The following is a 20,810-nucleotide window of genomic DNA, read 5'->3' on the forward strand; positions in this document are numbered from 1 at the left end:
TTTTCTGGCTTAAGGATTTCCACATCTAGAGTATGGGGTGAAGATCCTGCTCATCACTGCTCACTAATCATTGGTTTATTATTTGACCCCTCATTATAAGCAGCTGGATATGACTATCCATCGGTTGCAGCACTAGGCCCTCTTTCTCAGCATCTACTGTGACAACATTCATTACCACGCCACTTCCCAAGGGGTCAATGCCGAAGTGCCATCACAGTTGCCGATGGAGCCCAATCCAGAGTTCAATCAGCCGAGAACTCTTGTGTTCGCATTGGATGAGACCTTGCAGCAAAATCTGTCAGACTTTCTGTTGATGACACGTGAAGTCGTGACCCCCATGGACCCCGACCTGCTTTTCCAGAGTATCATTTCAGCAGTCGAGTTGGTTTGGCTGGAGTACATTTCTTCAGGTGTAGGCCCAGTGTAGTGTCCATTTTCCCTTTTCCATGATTGGCTCAACATTGCCCTGGGGGTTCATACCGTCACAGACGAACGATGCTGCCATGTTGTCATCCCCCTGGCATTGCATCCTCACATACTCCAGCTGCTATGTGCACAGCATTGACTGCCACAGTTCACTCACTGCTGGTTACTCTTGCCATTGAGGGATTTCCACAGACCCTGGTATCAACAACAGTTGGCAGTTTGTGTCACAGCAGTTTGAGGACTGTTCCGTTTGCGGTGGTATACAACATCTGATCACCACTCAATTTCACCCATTTCTAACTTGGAGGTGGAGTACTTTGTGCTTACATTTAAAGCCCAAATGAAGACATCCGTGTCCGTCGCTTGACGTGATTATGCACTGTTGAGCTTTCTGGCTACATACTGTGCAATGCCACTTGAGAGGGCAGTCTAGCAGCACATTTGCACAGATGCCAGCTGCAGGCTCTCCTGGATTTCCTGTACCCTGAGTCGCATACCAACCGTGGACCGCTCTGTTTTCCTCCCGGAGCTGCCATTTGTGCCCAGTTTTTTGACAGGTGGCAGGGTTGGCTGCTGGGTGTCATGGTGAGCAACAAAGGTTGGAGGTGGTTTGTGGTTGATGTTGGTAGGGAGCAACTGACTCGCCATGCCAATCAGCTCCACCTACAACCTGTTGGAACATCACTACAGTAGTCTCCTGGTCTGCAGGTTGGGTCATGACATTGTTCCAGGTGAGCGCTCCTGCTCACAGCGACATGCTTTCATGTTGTCGCTCCATGTTTTCTGCTGTCTCCTGTCACCAACAACAGCAGCTGCCAATGGAGCCCACACTTGTGCCTGCCAATCTGGAGCTCATGGATTTGGATCCACCCTCCTCCTCCTCTTCCTCTGCCTCCCCACCCCGTCATCGATGGAGGTCCCAAATTTCCACTGCTACCAGTGGACTACCACTGCCACAGCACCCATGCCCATTTGGGTGGGGCCAGTGTCGTCGGAGTTAACTCTCTGCACGACTGGTCCACTGCCAGTTTTTCCAGGGTCTTCTCCAGTTCTGTGTTGATGGTCTCGGCCCAAGGCTAGTCACTTCCGGCTCTATGTGGCCTTTTCAGAGGGGAGGGAGTTACTATCTCTCCCAGCAGACGCATGATGGAGGCAGCCAAGCTGGTGCGAACAGTGCAGAAACCTGCCGTGGGAGGGTGCACACGACAACGTAGTATGGGCAGACCTGCTGCAGGTGGCAGCAGGACAGGCAGGCTAGCACTTATTTAGAGTTCAACCACCATGGACAGCTAATGTATCGTGCTGTGTGTTGTGCAGAGTGCTGTTAGTCATATGTACCAGCTGTGCACTGAATTCTTCCCATGCTCATCTCTATGAGGGTTCAGTCTCTCTGCTTCCTACAGATCGATTCACATGGCAAGTTCATTTCCCTCCCATGGAGTTCTTTTTCCCCGGCTATCACTGAGCCAATGTCAGCCCATGAAGTGTGAGTGCCAACTGTATAGCGAAGTGATGTTGTCACGAATGTGCAGATACCAACTCACCAACATTCAATGATTAAGTGAGAAAATGACTGTTCAAATAGAGAGTGTACAAAATGCACAAAACACTAGCAGGTAATAAAGTGCATGAACTGGTTGTACTTAAACCTGTTGCTTTGTTGATGGTGAAATATATATCAGAGAATATACAAGAGGCAGTTTAAAATGAAGTTTGTGCGATTAAATATTAATCTCCACCTTGAAACAGTACAATGCATACTCTGGAGCACAGCAGATGGTGCAGAACTGGTAGGAGGTGGTCATGTAACTTGGCTGGTTGATTGGTTGGGTGGTTGGTTTTCAGGGAGGGGACCGAATAGCGAAGTCATTGGTCCCATCGCATTAGGGAACGATGGGGAAGGAAGTCGGTCATGCCCTTGTTAGGCAGTGCGCTAACAACTGTGCCACCTCACTCAGTTGGTCACGTGGCTCTCACCACTACAACACTAGCATACATCTTGACGGTGAAAAGCGTGTGTACATCACAATCAATTACATGGAATCAAAACATTAAGATTGATAACTGTGGAGACGTGACAGAATGATAGAAAGGAGCTACTGTGTTTGAATGTTCCCATGGCCACGATGTGAATGAAATTAACTGATTTGTTGGCTTATCAATGTGAATTGTCCAACATGTCTATAAGAATGGTGTATTAGTCACAGTTCAAACTCAACAAGAATTGCTACTGCAGTGAATGCAGGGCCATCTCAAGTAGTTTGTGAGCAAACAAAGCAAAGGCAATACCATGCAATGTACAGGGAGTCAGACCATTGCTGAAAGCTACACATACAGTTACAAGTCTTCAATGGGCCTAACAACACAAAAACTGGGCAGTGAGTGAGTGGAAGCATGGGGTGTTGTCTGAAAAGCCATCAATTTGTGCTGTTTTTAAATTATGTAAGACACTGATTGCACTAATGGCCCAATGAGACAATTAACTCACAATGTGTGGAGGTAGTTCAAGACTGAAGGTGATTCTGAGATGCTTTGGAAATGTTTTTGTTCTATGACCCGCTCCCACTCATTTAGGTCACTGTGAATGTGTATTTTCTCAGCCACAAAAAGTTGCCCTTTCTTCAACATCTTCACAATGAGTATTTGTTGACACACCCATCTTCCAAAATGACAAAATGTGTGTTCATAGGTGTGCAAGCACATGTTCCTGGTTCAATGAACACTTAAGCATCCTACTGCACCTTGACTGACTCACTAAATCAACCAACCTTAATCCAATATAAAAAATCTGGCTCTATTTGGAACAGCAAGTGAAATGTAACAATCAATATCTCAGCATTTTCCTAGCTCTACAGGGCATAATTATAAATGAGCGACTTCAAATGAAAAATGACGTATCTAAAGAAACTTGACAACCCTCTTCCTTACCAATTAGAAAACATTTTGAAGGCCAGGGGTGGTGTTACATAGTACTAGCGTGATGTCTTCTGGTCTTGGTAAATTCTTTTCTACAGTGTGCTTATAAGATACACTTAAGGAACTGGGGAAGTGACAGTTAAGCAGGAGCAAATGAGGCTTGAAAAACACACACACACACACACACACACACACACACACACACACACACACACACACACAGTCAAGGAAAGGAACCAAAACAAGCAGAAGACTGTTGAACAACATTGTAAATATGGTAAGTGGCTGCTTACGAGCCCGTAAATGGGATTAAACATTAATTTTCAAACAAGATAGACAGCTGTTTACTTGTAGGGTATACTAATGTAAGGAATGAAAACTTGTTTCAAAGAGCATTAGACATGTGAAAGAAGATCACACAGAAGTTACTAATCTTTCCTACATCATTATAATCTTTCCCTCTCCACACATTACCTCAGTTTGGCTTGAAATGCTGCAAGTAAAATACTATCTCTGAAGGATTAGCCAACATCCAGCACGTCTACAATACGACCTAGCTGAAACTAACTGTGCTAACTGACACCATCTATGCCTAACATCCTATACAACAGTCAAAATAACAGATTGCTCTTTCGGTAAATTAAATGAAGTTACTATGGGCTCAGCATTTTCATGTATAGTACACGATTTTTAGTATGTCTAGATCAACTTTCAGTCAATCATCTCATTAGTAAGTGGTTTTTAGTATGTCTAGAGCAAGATTCAGTGAATCAACACTTTAGCTATCAGTAAACAAGCAAATATGACTTCAACAACTTCACATTCTATCTTGTCTTTCCATTTCCTCCTGGGAAATGCCTGGCAGGATGCATGGGTGCATTACAACATACACAACAGGAGTGCAATAGCTTAATACACTACAACAGGGGCATAATACAGCTCTAACGAAATGTCAATTACTTCAGTGGGGTAAAATATCGTGAAAATGAATAGTTATTTAAATGAATGTAATGGCAAAAATCACACAACAAACAGTGTGCTGACAGATAGTTGAAGAGAAGGAAATAAATAACACATTAAGAACAATTCACGAAATGTTGAATGAGAAGAGAGATGATACAGGGACTTGGGAATGAAATTAATTTCACATAGGACATTATCATTTAATATTCCTCCATTGTACAGGTTCACAGAAATTTTTGAAGCAGTGTTGTAGTTTACATATAGGAAGCTGTCATTAAAGGCACAAATGAAAGGAAAAGATGTGGTCCTTTTACACTGATATCTTGATTTTTTTTTTCTACATTTATACTCCGCAAGCCACCCAACGGTGTGTGGCGGAGGGCACTTTACGTGCCACTGTCATTATCTCCCTTTCCTGTTCCAGTCGCGTATGGTTCGCGGGAAGAACGACTGTCTGAAAGCCTCTGTGCGCGCTCTAATCTCTCTAATTTTACATTCGTGATCTCCTCGGGAGGTATAAGTAGGGGGAAGCAATATACTCGATACCTCATCCAGAAACGCACCCACTCGAAACCTGGCGAGCAAGCTACACCGCGATGCAGAGCACCTCTCTTGCAGAGTCTGCCACTTGAGTTTGTTAAACGTCTCCGTAACGCTATCACGGTTACCAAATAACCCTGTGACGAAACGCGCCGCTCTTCTTTGGATCTTCTCTATCTCCTCCGTCAACCCGATCTGGTACGGATCCCACACTGATGAGCAATACTCAAGTATAGGTCGAACGAGTGTTTTGTAAGCCACCTCCTTTGTTGATGGATTACATTTTCTAAGGACTCTCCCAATGAATCTCAACCTGGTACCCGCCTTACCAACAATTAATTTTATATGATCATTCCACTTCAAATCGTTCCGCACGCATACTCCCAGATATTTTACAGAAGTAACTGCTATCGGTGTTTGTTCCGCTATCATATAATCATACAATAAAGGATCCTTCTTTCTATGTATTCGCAATACATTACATTTGTCTATGTTAAGGGTCAGTTGCCACTCCCTGCACCAAGTGCCTATCCGCTGCAGATCTTCCTGCATTTCGCTACAATTTTCTAATGCTGCAACTTCTCTGTATACTACAGCATCATCCGCGAAAAGCCGCATGGAACTTCTGACACTATCTACTAGGTCATTTATATATATTGTGAAAAGCAATGGTCCCATAACACATTCAGGCTATCATATATATGAGCAAGACAAAAATAGTTCTTTGATTCTAAATGCAAACACAGCTTCCAATGAAGGAAACTGTTTCATTACACACAGCATTTGAACTTTTCAGGATGTAGGGCATATACCTCCAATGCCAGCAGCAAACAAAAAGATAACAATGTGTTTAATACCTTTCACTTTTTTTTCTAAAAGATCATTTTCTACAATTACAATGCTACTCAGTAAAGTAAAAATGTACACAAATAATTGATAAATAGTTTTCATACTAACATTTTCTAGCTCTGTGAAGGAGAGATTCCTCCTCCATAGGTTTGTAAACCATCCTGATTCCACAACTGTAGCAGATGCGTAAGATATTATACTAAGAAGCAGCAGCAAACAGACAGCCACAATGAGTGCTGTAAGAAATAAAAATAACTGAACCATGACTGAATAAAAATTATGAAAGAGAATAGAAACATAATTTAATAACTTTACATAACATATTTAGACAAACAGTTATGATGCAAATATGAAAATATTTCACACTACTGAATCATTTGTATCATATATACATACGAAGAAACTGTGAGTCAGGCTTCTTTATAATGTATAAGTCACTGCAAGCATCATCAGATATATTCCACCCATATACACCATACTCTTTGAATGTAACATTCCTCCTGCAATAGTTGCATCCAGACCATTCAAATTAAGACAGTCAGCAATCTCCTACATGGAGAAAACTACTAGTATGGCAGAAATATTTGTACTTACAAACACCATTTGGAGGCATTGAAAGAGTAACGCAATAAAAGAGGAAATGTTGTTTTCACTGTAAATGAAGCATTTTCTAATGCCCCAACTGTGTACCAAGGCTGATAGTCACACTGAAAAGAAAAGAACATAAGTATGATTTATTTTACATTTCTAAGACATTCTTAAATGCAGTAAGGATTAATTAAATTTTAAAGACATTGCGAGTTCAGCATCACCATTTGTTTGACTATAGAAAAGTCTACATTCAGTTGCATGATAAAATTATAAATGAACTATGCAATACACATTAATCTTTGCTTATCAAACAATAGAATATCCAGAATAAATAACAATAACAATATGAATTAAGAGAGATTGCTGTTCCTTAAATAGAGAAGGTGTTCAGCATCACACAGCCACATTCAAAAGTAGATTGTTGGATATTTTCAGCTTTCATGACCAATCCTTCATCATATCAAGAAACAGCACTCACAGACGACAACAAGCGCGTGCTTGTGCGCACGCTGACACTGACCAAATAGTCTACATTTGAATGAAGCTGTCTGCCTTTCAACACCACCTCTTTGTGGTTAGTACCAATCTATCCTAGTTGTTAACCTTTGCATTTGCATGTTTTCCGTAAAAGCATAATGCTATAACAAGACAGGTAAGCTATTTGTTTAGCAAGACTTTACCATAGCAGCAGGAACCAGAGTCTCAGCAAGAGAGTAGGTAGTGGTTTAACACTGGGTTATGAAGGGGTGAAATAAACAACATTCCAGAGGATTTCATTTTTGCATGTGGATGTTCTGCACTTGTCTAAACGAGAAGGTTAATGTCGATCTGTGTGTAGTAGGTGGTATACATACCATGATTAGCGCAACCACAATATAGTGCACAAATGATGCTTTAGAAAACAAGACAAATTATTCAGTATTTAACAGTTTACCTATGCCTCTTGCTCAGTTTTAAAAATACACTAGACTCTTGCTAAATAGGCCAATCCTCGCACATATGGGTGCCGGATTAGTGGAAGTGCCAGATTGTTGAGTGTGTCTAAAATTTTGTATAAACACATAGGGATTGTACTTTATCAAATCAAATGATACATCCATTTTTACAGAAAACTTAGTCCTTGAGTGTGTACATGCATATTAGTATCACCTGTCATTCACTATTAAATATTTCCCAAAGTTTTAGTTGTCACCATGATGATACGTGATGGTAGTGTGCTTTATCACACAATGGGCTTTAAGAGCATTTCATAGCTACTGCCACGTTTCTGATTGTTGGTCAATGTACTCCAGGAAGATGTCTCTAACTTCAGCACCAGCAGTTTGAGATATTCTCATGTTCTCTCCCCCTATGTCCTCTTCTCCATCAGTTAGATCATAGCTTTCCTGTGAGGTTATGATTACCTCTTTTATGCTGAAGTTTGGTCGTAAATAGTTGCTCATCCAACACCGTTGCCAGCAACAATGGTTTCCTGCGAAGAATCTCAGTTCAGTTTATATCTAATTCTGAGTTTGTGAGGCTGGATGTGTGCCGGCTTACTGAGAGGCCGGACTACTGAGGGCCATATTAGTGAGACTTTAGTGTAATGCATGGCAAGTTGTTAAACAGACTTCAACGGACTTGGTCACACTCTGAATGTAATATCCAGATAGACAATAAGATGGCATAGACTGGCTATACAGCTCAGCTGCTCAAAGAAGTAAGTCTATTTCACTATAAGTGAAACACTTGGTTTCAGAAAAAGAACAGCTTAAACTGAGTTTGAAAGACTTTTTAATAAGCAACTACTTCTACTCTATGAATGAATATCGCAACAGAGACTGTTAGGCCAGCTTAAGTAAAAATGTCTGTCAGGTTTCAGTTTCGACAGCACTTGGTCACAAGAGTCAAGATTAGCTATTTTACGTTTGATAAATTTATTAATAGTGCATAATAATGTTTCATTCTGACAGCGTATTAATTCTGTAAATATAAGCTGTTCCAGTTTACTGTATTGTATTCACCTATTTTGACAATCTCTTGACAAATGATAACAGTAGTGAGTATTATAGTCAAATGTTTTATATTTTTCATGTTATACTTTCTGACATGTTCCACACCCACGAGAATCTCCTCATTTTTTGGGTCTATGGAACGAAAACTGAATCTCATCTAATCTACTTACTTTTCACTGTCTTCATGGCGGTAAGAATAATTTCATACTATTCCGTAATTGCTGTCCTATGAAAAAATATTATTTAGAATGCATGAAGTATTGAAAGGTGGAAATCAAAACACATACAGAAAAAACATACAGAAATCAACAATAATCTTTTTCTGAAGACCTTAATACCAAAACAACTACTTTTTCACAATGAGTCCATCTTCCTTTCAAAAAATGCAAGTGAGAATTATACACCTTTAGAAGCACATTGTAATCATTACATCCTACGATGGTCACTCCAAAGGAAATGCACACTATTTTTGTAAAAATACAGTTTTCATTCTGCATGTGTGAAAGTTTTACAGTGTGTAGATACATCCTTCCCACTTGTTTTCAAACTTAGTTCAACCTGTTCCCATGAGTGGGGCCATCACAGCATGTCTTCATGGTGGCTGCTACACTTGACGTTCATCAGAGGCAACGCACTGTCATAGAATTCCTGTGCTGTGAAAATGAGACAGTGGGAAACATCCAGAAGAGGTTGAAAAAGGTGTATGGAGATGCTGCTGTCGATCGCAGTATAGTTAGTCGGTGGGCAAGCAGGTTACGTGATGAAAGCAGGCACGGCAATATTGAGGATTATCCTAGCAGCAGCAGGCCTCGTACTTCACACAACTCCAGACAATGTGCAGAGAGTTAACGAATTGGTGACTGCTGACAGACGCATCACAGTGAACGAATCGTCACACTACGTTGAGATAGGGGAAGGAAGTGTTTGCAGAATACCGAAAGTGTTGGCGTTAAAAAAGGTTTGTGCTAGGTAGGTTCCCAGGATGTTGACAGAGGCTCACAAAGAAACAAGAAAAATGGTAAGCAGCAAACTTTTGGAGCAGTACGATAATGGTGGAGATGAATTTCTTGGAAGAACTGTGACAGGTGATGAGACATGGCTCCATCATTTTTCACCAGAGACGAAGAGGCAATCAATGGAGTGGCATCATGCAAATTCACCCAAGGAAAAAAAATTCAAAACCACACCTTCTGCTGGAAAAGTTATGGCTACTGTGTTTTTCGCTTTCCAAAGGACTATTGCTTGTGGACATCATGCCAAGTGGAACCACCATAAATTCTGATGCATATGTGATGACACTGAAGAAACTTCAAGCTCGTCTGATCATGTTCGACCACATCAGCAAAAACAGGATGTTTTGATGTTGCATGACAATGCACGGCCACATGTCAGTCAAAAAACCATGGAAGCGATCACAAAACTCGGATGGACAACACTGAAACACCCGCCTTACAGTCCTGACCTGGCTCCATGTGACTATCATCTCCTTGGGAAACTGAGGTACTCTCTTCGCGGAAGAAGGTTTGAAGATGATGACTCCCTAGTGCACGCTGCCAAACAGTGGCTCCAACAGGTTGGTCCAGAATTTTACCGTGTGTGTATACAGATGCTGGTCCAAGATGGCGTAAGGCAGTTGAGAGGGATGGAAATTATGTGGAGAAATGAAAATATTGTTCCTAAGGATGTATCTACACACTGTAAAACTTTGAAACATGCAGAACAAAAGATGGCTTTAAAAAAATAGTGTGCATTTCTTTTGTAGCGACCCTCATAGATGAGATTCCTGAAGTAAAAAGGAGAGATCAGAGTTTAACATCTCACTGATGCTGAGGTCATTAGAGATGCAGTTTTGTCTCAGTTGAACAAGGAAAGAAAAGAAAATGGCCATTGTTCTTTTAAGGAATTACCCCAGTGTTTGCAACACATAATTTAGGGAAACAATGGAAAATCTAACTCATGATGGCTGGACAAGGATTTCACTCTGTCCCTCCTTAGTGTAAGTCTAGTGTCTTAACCAATATGCCACCATGCTTTGTGTTGAACTTAAAATATCATGGTGGTAGTCCAGTCAACAAGCCACAATGAAATGGCTTCCTGTGTAAAGAAAAACAGTTCAACAGGAAGTGCTACCGGTATGTATGAAGTTTTAAAAGCACACCAATGTTAGCAACAGTGCACTGATAGAAAAAAATTAATTTATTATGCAGAATCAAAACTCAATCACTGCTGGCTAATGACGAGAATTTCCCTATAAATCAGATTACTTGCTTCCTAAGATGGACATCAGTGTGTCTGCCAAGAAACATCGCAAAACAAATATTTTGCAAGCATTGTGGACATGACAGAAGGCACTTGGGACTGTTTCATGGGTGACTGTCTTTCCTTATCTGTGGGCAACAGACAGATATAAATTTTGTTCCACCCATCTTCAGTGAGGAAATTCACAAGGATCAGACCACATCAAAAAAAAAAAAAAAACACGTAACACATATTTATAAAAGAAGAGAGCTAATGTTCATTCTATGAAACCTAAATGAAATGGTACTTGAGAAAGTTGAACAAGTAAAAAATCTGAAGACTTTCAATTTAAGGATGGCATCAGACACACAATGGAAAGGTCCTCACACAAATGTGAGGATTATGCCACTCTTTGAGTGATATTACATGCCCTGGATGAAACGTTCCATAGAAAGTGTAAATGTAGGCATACAGGTGTCGATCAACAGACTGGGGCAATCATACAGAGGTGTGACTAATGCATTGTCCATTACACAACATGATCTAAATCTCAATGTTTACAGTAAGAAGTTACATACACAACTAATTTCCAAGAGTCAAGGTCTATTTATAGGGAGACTGAAGTAAGTAGTAGTAACACCAATATACAAAAGTGGAGATAAGCAACCGACTTCTAATTAGAGACCAATCTCAATTTTTACTCTGTTCTCAAAAATTTTGAGAAAGTAGTTTCCAACAGAATGCTGAACAATCTTTCTGAGTATAGCCTTTTAACAATAGCACAGTTTGGGTTCTGTAAAGACTTGTCGACTGAGAATATAATGTGCAGTCTCACAAATTCAATTCCAATAGAACGAAACAAACACAAATTGCTCTGTTAGCCCTTCTGTGATCTTTCCATGACCTTTGACTGTTAGATCATAAAATTCTGCTGGGGAAACTAAATGATAATGTATTAGAATTCAGAGTAGGGAAACTTTAAACACTGGAATGGCACAAGATTCAGCATTTGGAATGCTCCTCTCTTTGGGCCACACAATTGATGTACTGGGAACTTTGGAGGACTTTTCAGAAACTATGTTTGTGCTGATCATACAAGTATGGTTCCCTCCGCCCCCCCCCCCCCTTCAACTGTCTTCTGACAGATTTGATGTGCCCCCTGCCCCGAGTTCCCCTCCTATGCCAGCCTTTTCATCTCAGAGAAACACTTTCTATCTATATCCACAATTATTTGCTGGATGCAATCCAATCTCTGTCTTCTTGTAGGAGAAGTTCTAAAGATTCCTATAATACAATGGAAGTCATCTCCTGGTGTCTTAACAGCAAACAGTCCATCTTCCACTACCATGCAATGTTCTGCTCCAAACACACACTCTCAGAAACTTTTTCCGCACATTAAAGTCTACATACGATACTAGTATACTTCTCTTGGTCAGGAACGTGATTTTTGCCAGTGCTAGTCTATTTTTTATGTCCTCCTTGAACCATCCATCATGAGTTATTTTGCTTCTTAAATAGCACAATTCCTTGACTTCGTCTACTTTGTGATCCCCAATTCTTATGCTAAGTTTCTCGCTGTACTTGTTTCTGCTACTTCTCATTGCATTTGCCTTTCTTCAGTTTATTCTCAATCAATATTCTGTAACCATTACTCTCAACTGATCCAGTAAGTCTTCTTCACTTCTATTAAGGATAGCTATGTCATCAGTGAATCTTATCATTGATATCCTTTGACCATGAATTTTAATCTCACACTTGAATCAATCTTTGATTTTTATCATTGCTTCTTCAATGTGTAGATTAAACAGTACAGGTGAAAGACTGCATCCCAGTCTTATACATTTTTAACCTGAGCCCTTCGTTCTTGGTCTCCCACTCTTACTGTCCCCTCCTGGTTCTTGTACATATTATATATTACTCATCTTTCCCTATACCTCATCCCTACTTTTCTCAGAATCTCAAACATCTTGCGCCATTTTACACTATCAAATGTTTTTTTCAGGTTGACAAATCCTACAAATGTGTCATACCAGACATGGTTTCCTATGCTGGACAGGTCTCTATCAGAGGAGCCGGACACAGAGTGTGTCACACTGTTCCATCTTTTCCTTATCCAATCCCAAGCTCTCCTTTCTTCACATAACAACATAGGGTGGTGGGGTGGGGGAGGTGACCCAAAAGTAGAAGCCCTTGGGGAGTCCACCGCAAGAAAAAAACAAAAAAAAAAAAAAACAAAAAAAAAAAAAAAATCCAGGTCCTCTAGGTTAAAACAGGTTCTGCTATGTTTTCCAAAGAAAATGAAAGGAAACTGGATGAATTAAAAGGCATCGACTCTGATTAAGAACAATGATTCTGATTTATGGAATGTGGAATTAACATGTATTGGAAGGAATACTTGAGAATTATATGGAAGTACTGAAAAAAGAAAGGTATTTTATTCAGCTGATTTCAAAGCATAAAGCCACTAAATAATTATGGGAACATAAATGTGTGGCAACTGAGTCAGCTAGTCATTGGGAGTCACACCTAAGTCAAAAAGACAGGTGTCACACCTAAGTCAAAAAGACACATGGGAGCAGAGGACCAATAACCACAGTGACCACGTGGACAGCACAATGCAGAAGTGACTAGTGCAGGCACTACTCACTTCCATGTCATACTGTCCCGACTATCACGCATTTGTTTGACATTTGTGTGAGCCCCATGACAGACTGACTTAATCAATACACAGTTATGTTCCCAAAATTATTTGGTGGCACCTGAAGCTGAAGCTTTATGCCTCAAAACTGACCGTAGAATAAATTAAGAAATTATTGGCAACTAAAGCGGACTTTTATTCACTTGTGGATGTTCACTTTATCAAATATTATGTAAAAAGGAAAAGAAGTGATTTGAGACTATATTCTGTATTGGAGTGGAGAGGAGTGGAAAAAACTGAAAGAGCAAAATCATTGGCAATAGTTCTTACAAGAAGAAAATGCAAGCAAGGAATAATTAACTAGAAGGAAGTGAATGAAAGAATAATAAGTGTAAAAATAAAAATTCATGGAATAAAACTGGAATTAATGGGGGGTGTATTGGCTTAATTAAGTTGCCCCTGAGAAGAAGAAAAAAAGACTTTTTCAATGACTTACAAGAAGTGGTCGATGAATGTCCAGATAGACGTGAATTCGTAATGATGGGAGACTTAAATGGACAAATTGGAAAAAGATTACTTGAGGACATTCATGGTCTGTGGGGGGAGGATATAGAGAATAACAACAGTAGGAGGTTTATTAACTCCTGTAAAGTACAGAAATGGTCAATTTCAGTGCAAAGTAATTCATAAATACATCTGGGTTAAGTCATCAAGGAACCTCAAATCAGTTATAGACTGTGTAATAGTGCAAAGACCATGGGAGATTAAAGTACAAGATATAAGGCCAGAAACAGGAACAGCGTGTCTCTGATTATTACTTTAAAAACTGCTTTTTCAATTAAGATCAAGACAAAACAGGCAAAGAAGGTTAATGAGGTTGGAAGTACAACCCCAGAGGACGCCAATTATGATACATCTATTACAAGAAAAAAGTGTGAAAAGTCTGTATCAGCAAAGATTAAATCACAAACTGGATACAGTAGTGGAGGACTGAAGCATCAATAACAAGACTGGTGTCCAAAATTAAAGCAACAAACTACAATTTCCCTGACTTGCATCTAATTCACGATATAATCATACAAACTGTCAACCAGATGTCTGTACAATTGTTTTCTGCCTGAATGATGACATTCCAGTCAACAGACACCCATGCCAATGATGACATCAGGGCACCTATGAAACAAAGTAGTGTTTGCTGGGTAGCCCCTCATCCACAATCACTGTGTACAGTCACACATGGTGCAGTATAGGACTGAGAAGATGCCTACCAGACACTCTGCAGTGGAGGACCACAGAAAGAAAGGAAGCAGGACACTCACAAACTGATGTGGCCCAAGGGCTTAGTGCGAATCGTTTTGTTGTTTCTTGTATGTGATGACAGTGTATACAAACCGAAACTGTATTCCGAAGACCAAAGCAGAGCCGACCACATGTCACTTCAGAAGAGAGGACCATTATTTGGCTGTAAGGCCACAACAGTAACGCCTTAGTACTGCAACGGCAACTGTCATGTGAGCTCGCAACATCAACTGGACGTGTTGTATCGATGCAAATGGTGTGCAGAAGGCTTCAGCAGAGTAGCCTTTATTATTGGAGACCTGCTGTATGTCTACTTCTGAGGCATTTTCACAGAAGGGAACGTATAGTGTGAAGTCATCAACATGACACCTGCGTGGTCAAACAGTGAACCAAGGCTGTGTTCACAGATGAATCCCAATTTAGTCTGGATAGTGATTCTCAATGGACTCGCATATGGAGGGAATGTGGAACAAGATTTCAAAACCCAAACATTGTGAAAAAGAGACCGATATCGAGGAGGATCCCTAATTATATGGGCGGGGTTTACATTGACCACTCAAACCGACCTTCAAGAAATTGTACAGGTGAACAGCAAGGTTCAACTGCTGTCATGTATTGTGACGAGGTCTTGGGACCTCATTTGCAGATGTTGAGAGAAGCCGTGGGCCCAGACTTCATTTTGATGGACGATAATGCTGTACGGGTGGTTGATGTTTTCTTGAAAATGGAAGATACTGCACGCATAGCTTGGCCTGCTCATTCTCCCAATTTGAATCCAATAGAGAATGTCTGGGATGCACTACAGAGACTGCTTGCATCACATCAGCATCCACCAGCCACTCTTCAAGACTGCGAGCAGCTCTACATGACGAATGGGCATTCCTGCATCAACAAGAGACCGATGACACCATTCACAGCATGCCCCATTGTCATCAAGGAGATGGTCACACTCCATACTGAGCATATTAACCAGTTGTCGAAATGTGTGTGCAAATCCATTAAGCTGAAAAAAATTAAGAGCATTTTTGTCTACCATTATGTATATTGCAGTTGTTTACATTTTGTATTCTTTACATTGTTTCTACTTTGCTATCACCTGTTTATACTGTTTAGTGGCAAAATAAATGCAAACTTACAAAGTTTTTGTTTTGGACACCAGTGTATAATGTTTCCTCAAACCGTCTGTTAAGGAGGCCAGGGGGCCAGCTTCAGAAAGGGAAAGGGAAAAAGAGTAAGAATGGAATGATGACCATGGAGTTGTTGAAGGTGACTGAGAAAAAGAAGAAACTATGTCACAAATGGTGAACTTCAGGGAATAAAGAGGACTTTGAATACGATATTGCAATGCCTGTGTTATTCTGATTATGATGCACAGTTCCTATGGAAATGCATGCATGACCTGTACGGGAATATACATAATGGATGTACAAGTCCAGGTTGTAGACACATGGTTGATGACACGTGAAAGTTTGCGTCTCGCCATGAGTCATGCATAGATAGCCAAATGATAAGGCGTCCGCTTGCGATAAGCGGGAAATCCGGGTTCTCGTCTCGGTCCAGCACAAATTTTAATTGTTATCATACCATTCCACAGCTGATGGTTGTCATGATTCACAGTTGCAAATACATTTTATGAAGAGGACTTGGATAGGTACAATGCTTAGAGCTACAAAACCAACAATAAAGTGTAAGGAAGAGGCATGGGAAAGAGTATGTGGGGTAATAGAGCATTTGTTTGGATGTAGGACATCAGCAGAGGTGTGGAAGATCAAAATGGCTAGCAGTCCCACACCTACAAATGATCTATATTTCTTGGACAGTGGGAAAACCACTATGAAGAACTTCTGGTAGAAAGAAAAATGAACCAGGTGATAGAAGTCTATAACGAAAGCAGTAAGCTAAGTAATACAGAGCCTATATTAAAGGAGTAAAAGAGGTATTGAAAAAAAGCAAGAAATGGAAAGGCAAATGCACTGGCAGGAGTTGTGACAGAATTCTGAAAATATAGACCACCTCAAATGCTGAGACTTATAAGTAAATTGTTCAAACAGGAGAGGAAATGTCAACAGAGTGGTGTAAATATAAGTAATTGGATAGGTAAAGAATCTACTCACGAAGCAGCAGCAGTAGGAGAACACACTTACAAAAGGTATTACAGTTTGCAAACTTTCAGAGCCAGTTTTCTGTGAGAAAGATTGAAGGGGAAGGAAGAGGGTTGAAGGAAAAGAACTGATGAGGTTTAGGAAACGGGGTAAACATCGCAAAAGTCACAATGACCAGGGTTTTCTGGGTGACTTTTCCTAGCTCTACCTCTTTTCTTGGACTTCGGCAGCCTTTTCCTTCCCCCTCTTCCTTCCCTTCCAACTCTTCTGCCAGAAGGAGCCACTGGCTTCGAAAGTTTGCAAACTGTAATACCTTTTATATATGTGTTCTCCTGCTGCTGCTTGGTGAGTACATTCTTTTCTACTCAATTACTTATATTTTTAAAAACTGATTATTTTCAAGAGAGTGGTGTGTATCACACATATGTGCTACCTACAAAAAAGGAAACAAGAAGCACCCAAGCAATTGTGGGGAATTAGTACTATGGCATCTATCAGCAGATGTTTTAACACTGTACTAAAAAACAGGTTGGGAAATGAGATCAAGGGGAAAGATGTTAAGGGACCAAGCAGGTTTCACAGCTGGGCAATCTTGCAGGGATCATATTTTTAGCCTTAGAAAAATAAGTGAGAGGATATATTCTGAGGGTCATGAAGCACATACAATATTTGTGACTTCAGAAGAAGTGCATGGGGAAAGTTTAAAGACCCATTCAAACACCGACAGGACAGCGGCAGGGCTACAACATGTTGCTAACTCTGTTTAAAATACGTAGGCTATGCATTATATATTGGAACAGTGGAATCAGCCAATCGGAGATATGAGTATTCCTCTCCAGCATGAAACTGTCTACTCATAATTTGCAATGATCAAGTACTATAGCTCAAAGTAGAGGGTATGTCAAATTTATGATAAAGTAGTTACTGGGAGGACTTGAACAAAGTGGGCTTAGAATAAATATAAGTACAACAAAATATATAGTAGTGGGAGGAGATGGAAGGGGTCTAGTACCGAGATAAGGAACCATTCAAGCAGTTTAAATACTTAGTACCTTTCTCTTATGGTTTTAGGGCACAAAACTGCTACCAATGGGAGCGAAACTCAAAAAGTGGGAAACTGAAAAACAGAAGGAGAGCTTAGAAAACCACTATAGAAGGGGGGGGGGGGTTTGCTTTCCCCAAAAAGAGCTTCGTATGACCGACGTCATCTCACTGACACTGATAAACTGGAGAAGGTGATCGGCTGAGTGCATGTCATCTGCTAAAATGGAAGATATATCAGGTGACAGCTGTAAACAGGCGTGTAGCAGAGTAAAATAGGGGCACTGAAGTAAAAGTTGTCTCACCGTCCACAGTGGGGACAAAGCAGGGGCGGATCGCCACTTAAAAGATGTCGATGGCTAAAAAGACAGTGCCCTATCCGGAGTCTAGTTAAAATTACCTCCTCCCGATGATGAGTTCGGGAGGAAGAGGTCTAAGCACAGGGAAGAGCTTTCATGTCCCACAATTTATTATCGGGAAGTGTAGACCAATGCGCCTGCCATAAAAAAGGAACACGACGACATAAAACACACTGTAGATCGGTGAAGGGAACCATATGAACAGCAGGCTGAGGAAGAGAGACTGCAGCCTTGGCCGCTATATCGGCCACCTCGTTTCCACGGATACCAACGTGCCCTGGGATCCAGAGGAATGCCACAGAGACGCCCGCCATGTGGAGGCAGTCCTGAATCTGGTGGACCAGAGGGTGGACATGGTAAAGAGCTTGGAGGCTGAGGAGAGAGATAAGTGAATCTGAGCATATAATATACTATATCTGCTGATTGCGACGGATGTATTGGACACCCTGGAGAACAGCGTAAAGCTCCGCAGTAAAAACCAAACACTGGTCGGAAAGCTGAAATCTATTAGGGGTGTTGCCAACAATACAGGCACTCTCAACACCAAATGCCCGATGATAAACAAGAGAAAGGGGTACCATCCTTGGGAACCTGACAAAGGTCACGCAGCAGGCAGGTCCGGGGGTGGAACCAAGGTGGTGCTGTACCCTCAGTTGTCAAGAGTTTTAGGAAAGTGGAAGGAAAGAGGACGTAGCAGTTGATGGAAGTGGACTCCCGGTGGTAGTAGAGAGGAAGGGCGGCCTGCATACCCTAAATCCAAGGAGGCATCAAAAAAAAGGTCATGGGCCAGATTAGCAGGCATCGAAGGCAGATGGCTAGTGTAACGGCTCAGAAGGACAGCTCGCCAATTGGTCAGCAGTCTTAGCATAAAGGCTTTCCATGGGGCTGGTGTAAAAAGCTCCAGATACTAAATGCAATCCACAGTGGTGAACAGAGTCAAGACGCCGAAGAATAGACGGCCGTGCAGAGGAGTAAACTATGCTTCCATAGTCCAATTTTGAGTGCACTAACGCATGATATAGGCAGAGAAGAATCACTCGGTCTGCTCCCCAGGAGGAACACAGAGGGTGTTGATGGATTGCAGACAGCGAGCAGGAAGACAGGAAACGTGGGAGGACCAGCACAGTTTTCTGTAAAACATAAGTCCCACGAATTTAATGATGTCCACGAATGGAAGGTTAACAGGGCCTAGTGTAGGGAAGGCAGAGGAAACTCTGTACAACGCCAAAAATTTAAAGAGATGGTCTTACTGGGAGAAAATCGGAAGCCGGTTTCGATGCTCCAAGAGCGGAGGAGATCGAGACATCCTTGAAGACGTCATTCAAGAAGGCTGGTCCATTGAGAGCTGTAATAGATCGCAAAATCATCGACAAAGAGGGAGCCCGAGACATAGGGAAGGAGACAATCCATAATTGGATTTATGGTGATGGCTAACAGGACAACACTTAGCTCGGAGCCCTGGGGCACCCCATTTTCTTGGAGAAAATACAGAGGAGAGTAGTGTTAATCTGCACTTTAAATGTACAAAAAAAAAGGGGTAGCCGACTCGAAAGCCCCAAGAGAACAGTGTGCGGAGGATGCCCGTCCTCCAACAGGTATCGTATGCTCTCTCCAAATCAAAAAATATTGCTACTGTTTGGCGTTTCCGGAGAAAATTGTTCATGATATAAGTGAAGAGAGCAACAAGATGGTCAACTGTAGAACGATGCTTTCGGAAACTGCATTGGGCAGGTGTTAAAAGGCTTCAGGACTCCAGCCACCAGGCTAAACGGCAATTCACCATATGCTCCAAGACCTTACATACACTACTTGTGACAGATATGGGGCGATAGCTAGAGGGATGTTTGTACTTTCCAGGTTTGGGAACAGGAACGACGATTGCTTCCTGCCATCTTCTGGGAAAAGTACTGTCGGTCCAAATTCAATTCTAAAGGCGAAGGAGGTAGCGTAGACTATGATCCCTCACCTGTGGTAGAGTGGGAGGTCGTCTCAAGGTGTGGCAGGGGGCGAAAGACATTCCGGAGGGCTGAACGGAAGGCCTCTCCAGTTTGTCTGACGAACCGGTTTCAGGCTCTGTCTCAGGCTGATACTGATCTTCAGCCTGACATGGCTGCTTGTCCTGTTCCAGAGGTTGCCCCTCAGTCTGCAAGATCCGGGCAGTCGCAGAGGGTGGGCTTACTGGTAGTTGGGAGCTCCAACGTGAGGCGCGTAATGGGGCCCCTTAGGGATATGGCAGCAAGGGAGGGGAAGAAAACCAAAGTGCACTCCGTGTGCATACCGGGGGGAGTCATTCCAGATGTGGAAAGGGTCCTTCCGGATGCCATGAAGGGTACAGGGTGCACCCATCTGCAGGTGGTCGCTCATGTCTGCACCAATGATGTGTGTCGCTATGGATCGGAGGAAATCCTCTCTGGCTTCCGGCAGCTATCTGATTTGGTGAAGACTGCCAGTCTCGCTAGCGGGATGAAAGCAGAGCTCACCATCTGCAGCATCGTCGACAGGACTGACTGCGGACCTTTGGTACAGAGCCGAGTGGAGGGTCTGAATCAGAGGCTGAGACGGTTCTGCGACAATGTGGGCTGCAGATTCCTCGACTTGCGCCATAGGGTGGTGGGGTTTCGGGTTCCGCTGGATAGGTCAGGAGTCCACTACACGCAACAAGCGGCTACACGGGTAGCAGGGGTTGTGTGGCGTGGGCTGGGCGGTTTTTTAGGTTAGATGGCCTCGGGCAAGTGCAGAAAGGGCAACAGCCTCAACGGGTGCGGGGCAAAGTCAGGACATGCGGGGACCAAGCAGCAATCGGTATTGTAATTGTAAACTGTCGAAGCTGCGTTGGTAAAGTACCGGAACTTCA

General features: G+C 41.9%; 1 protein-coding gene across 1 annotated transcript in view; it reads right to left on the reverse strand.

Moving 5' to 3' along the window:
* The window catches only part of LOC126124761 (heparan-alpha-glucosaminide N-acetyltransferase-like), a 105,881-nt gene that overhangs the window by 76,256 nt on the left and 8,815 nt on the right, over window positions 1-20,810 (reverse strand). Inside the window, exons 2-4 of the mRNA XM_049915110.1 lie at window positions 6,289-6,401; window positions 6,091-6,194; window positions 5,803-5,930 (exon numbers count right to left, since the gene is read on the reverse strand). Coding sequence (XP_049771067.1) covers window positions 5,803-5,930; window positions 6,091-6,194; window positions 6,289-6,401 — 345 coding nt within the window. The remainder of the gene's footprint in view (window positions 1-5,802; window positions 5,931-6,090; window positions 6,195-6,288; window positions 6,402-20,810) is intronic.

The sequence above is a fragment of the Schistocerca cancellata genome, unplaced genomic scaffold (genome assembly GCF_023864275.1).
Source record: "Schistocerca cancellata isolate TAMUIC-IGC-003103 unplaced genomic scaffold, iqSchCanc2.1 HiC_scaffold_426, whole genome shotgun sequence".
NCBI classification, from domain to species: domain Eukaryota; kingdom Metazoa; phylum Arthropoda; class Insecta; order Orthoptera; family Acrididae; genus Schistocerca; species Schistocerca cancellata.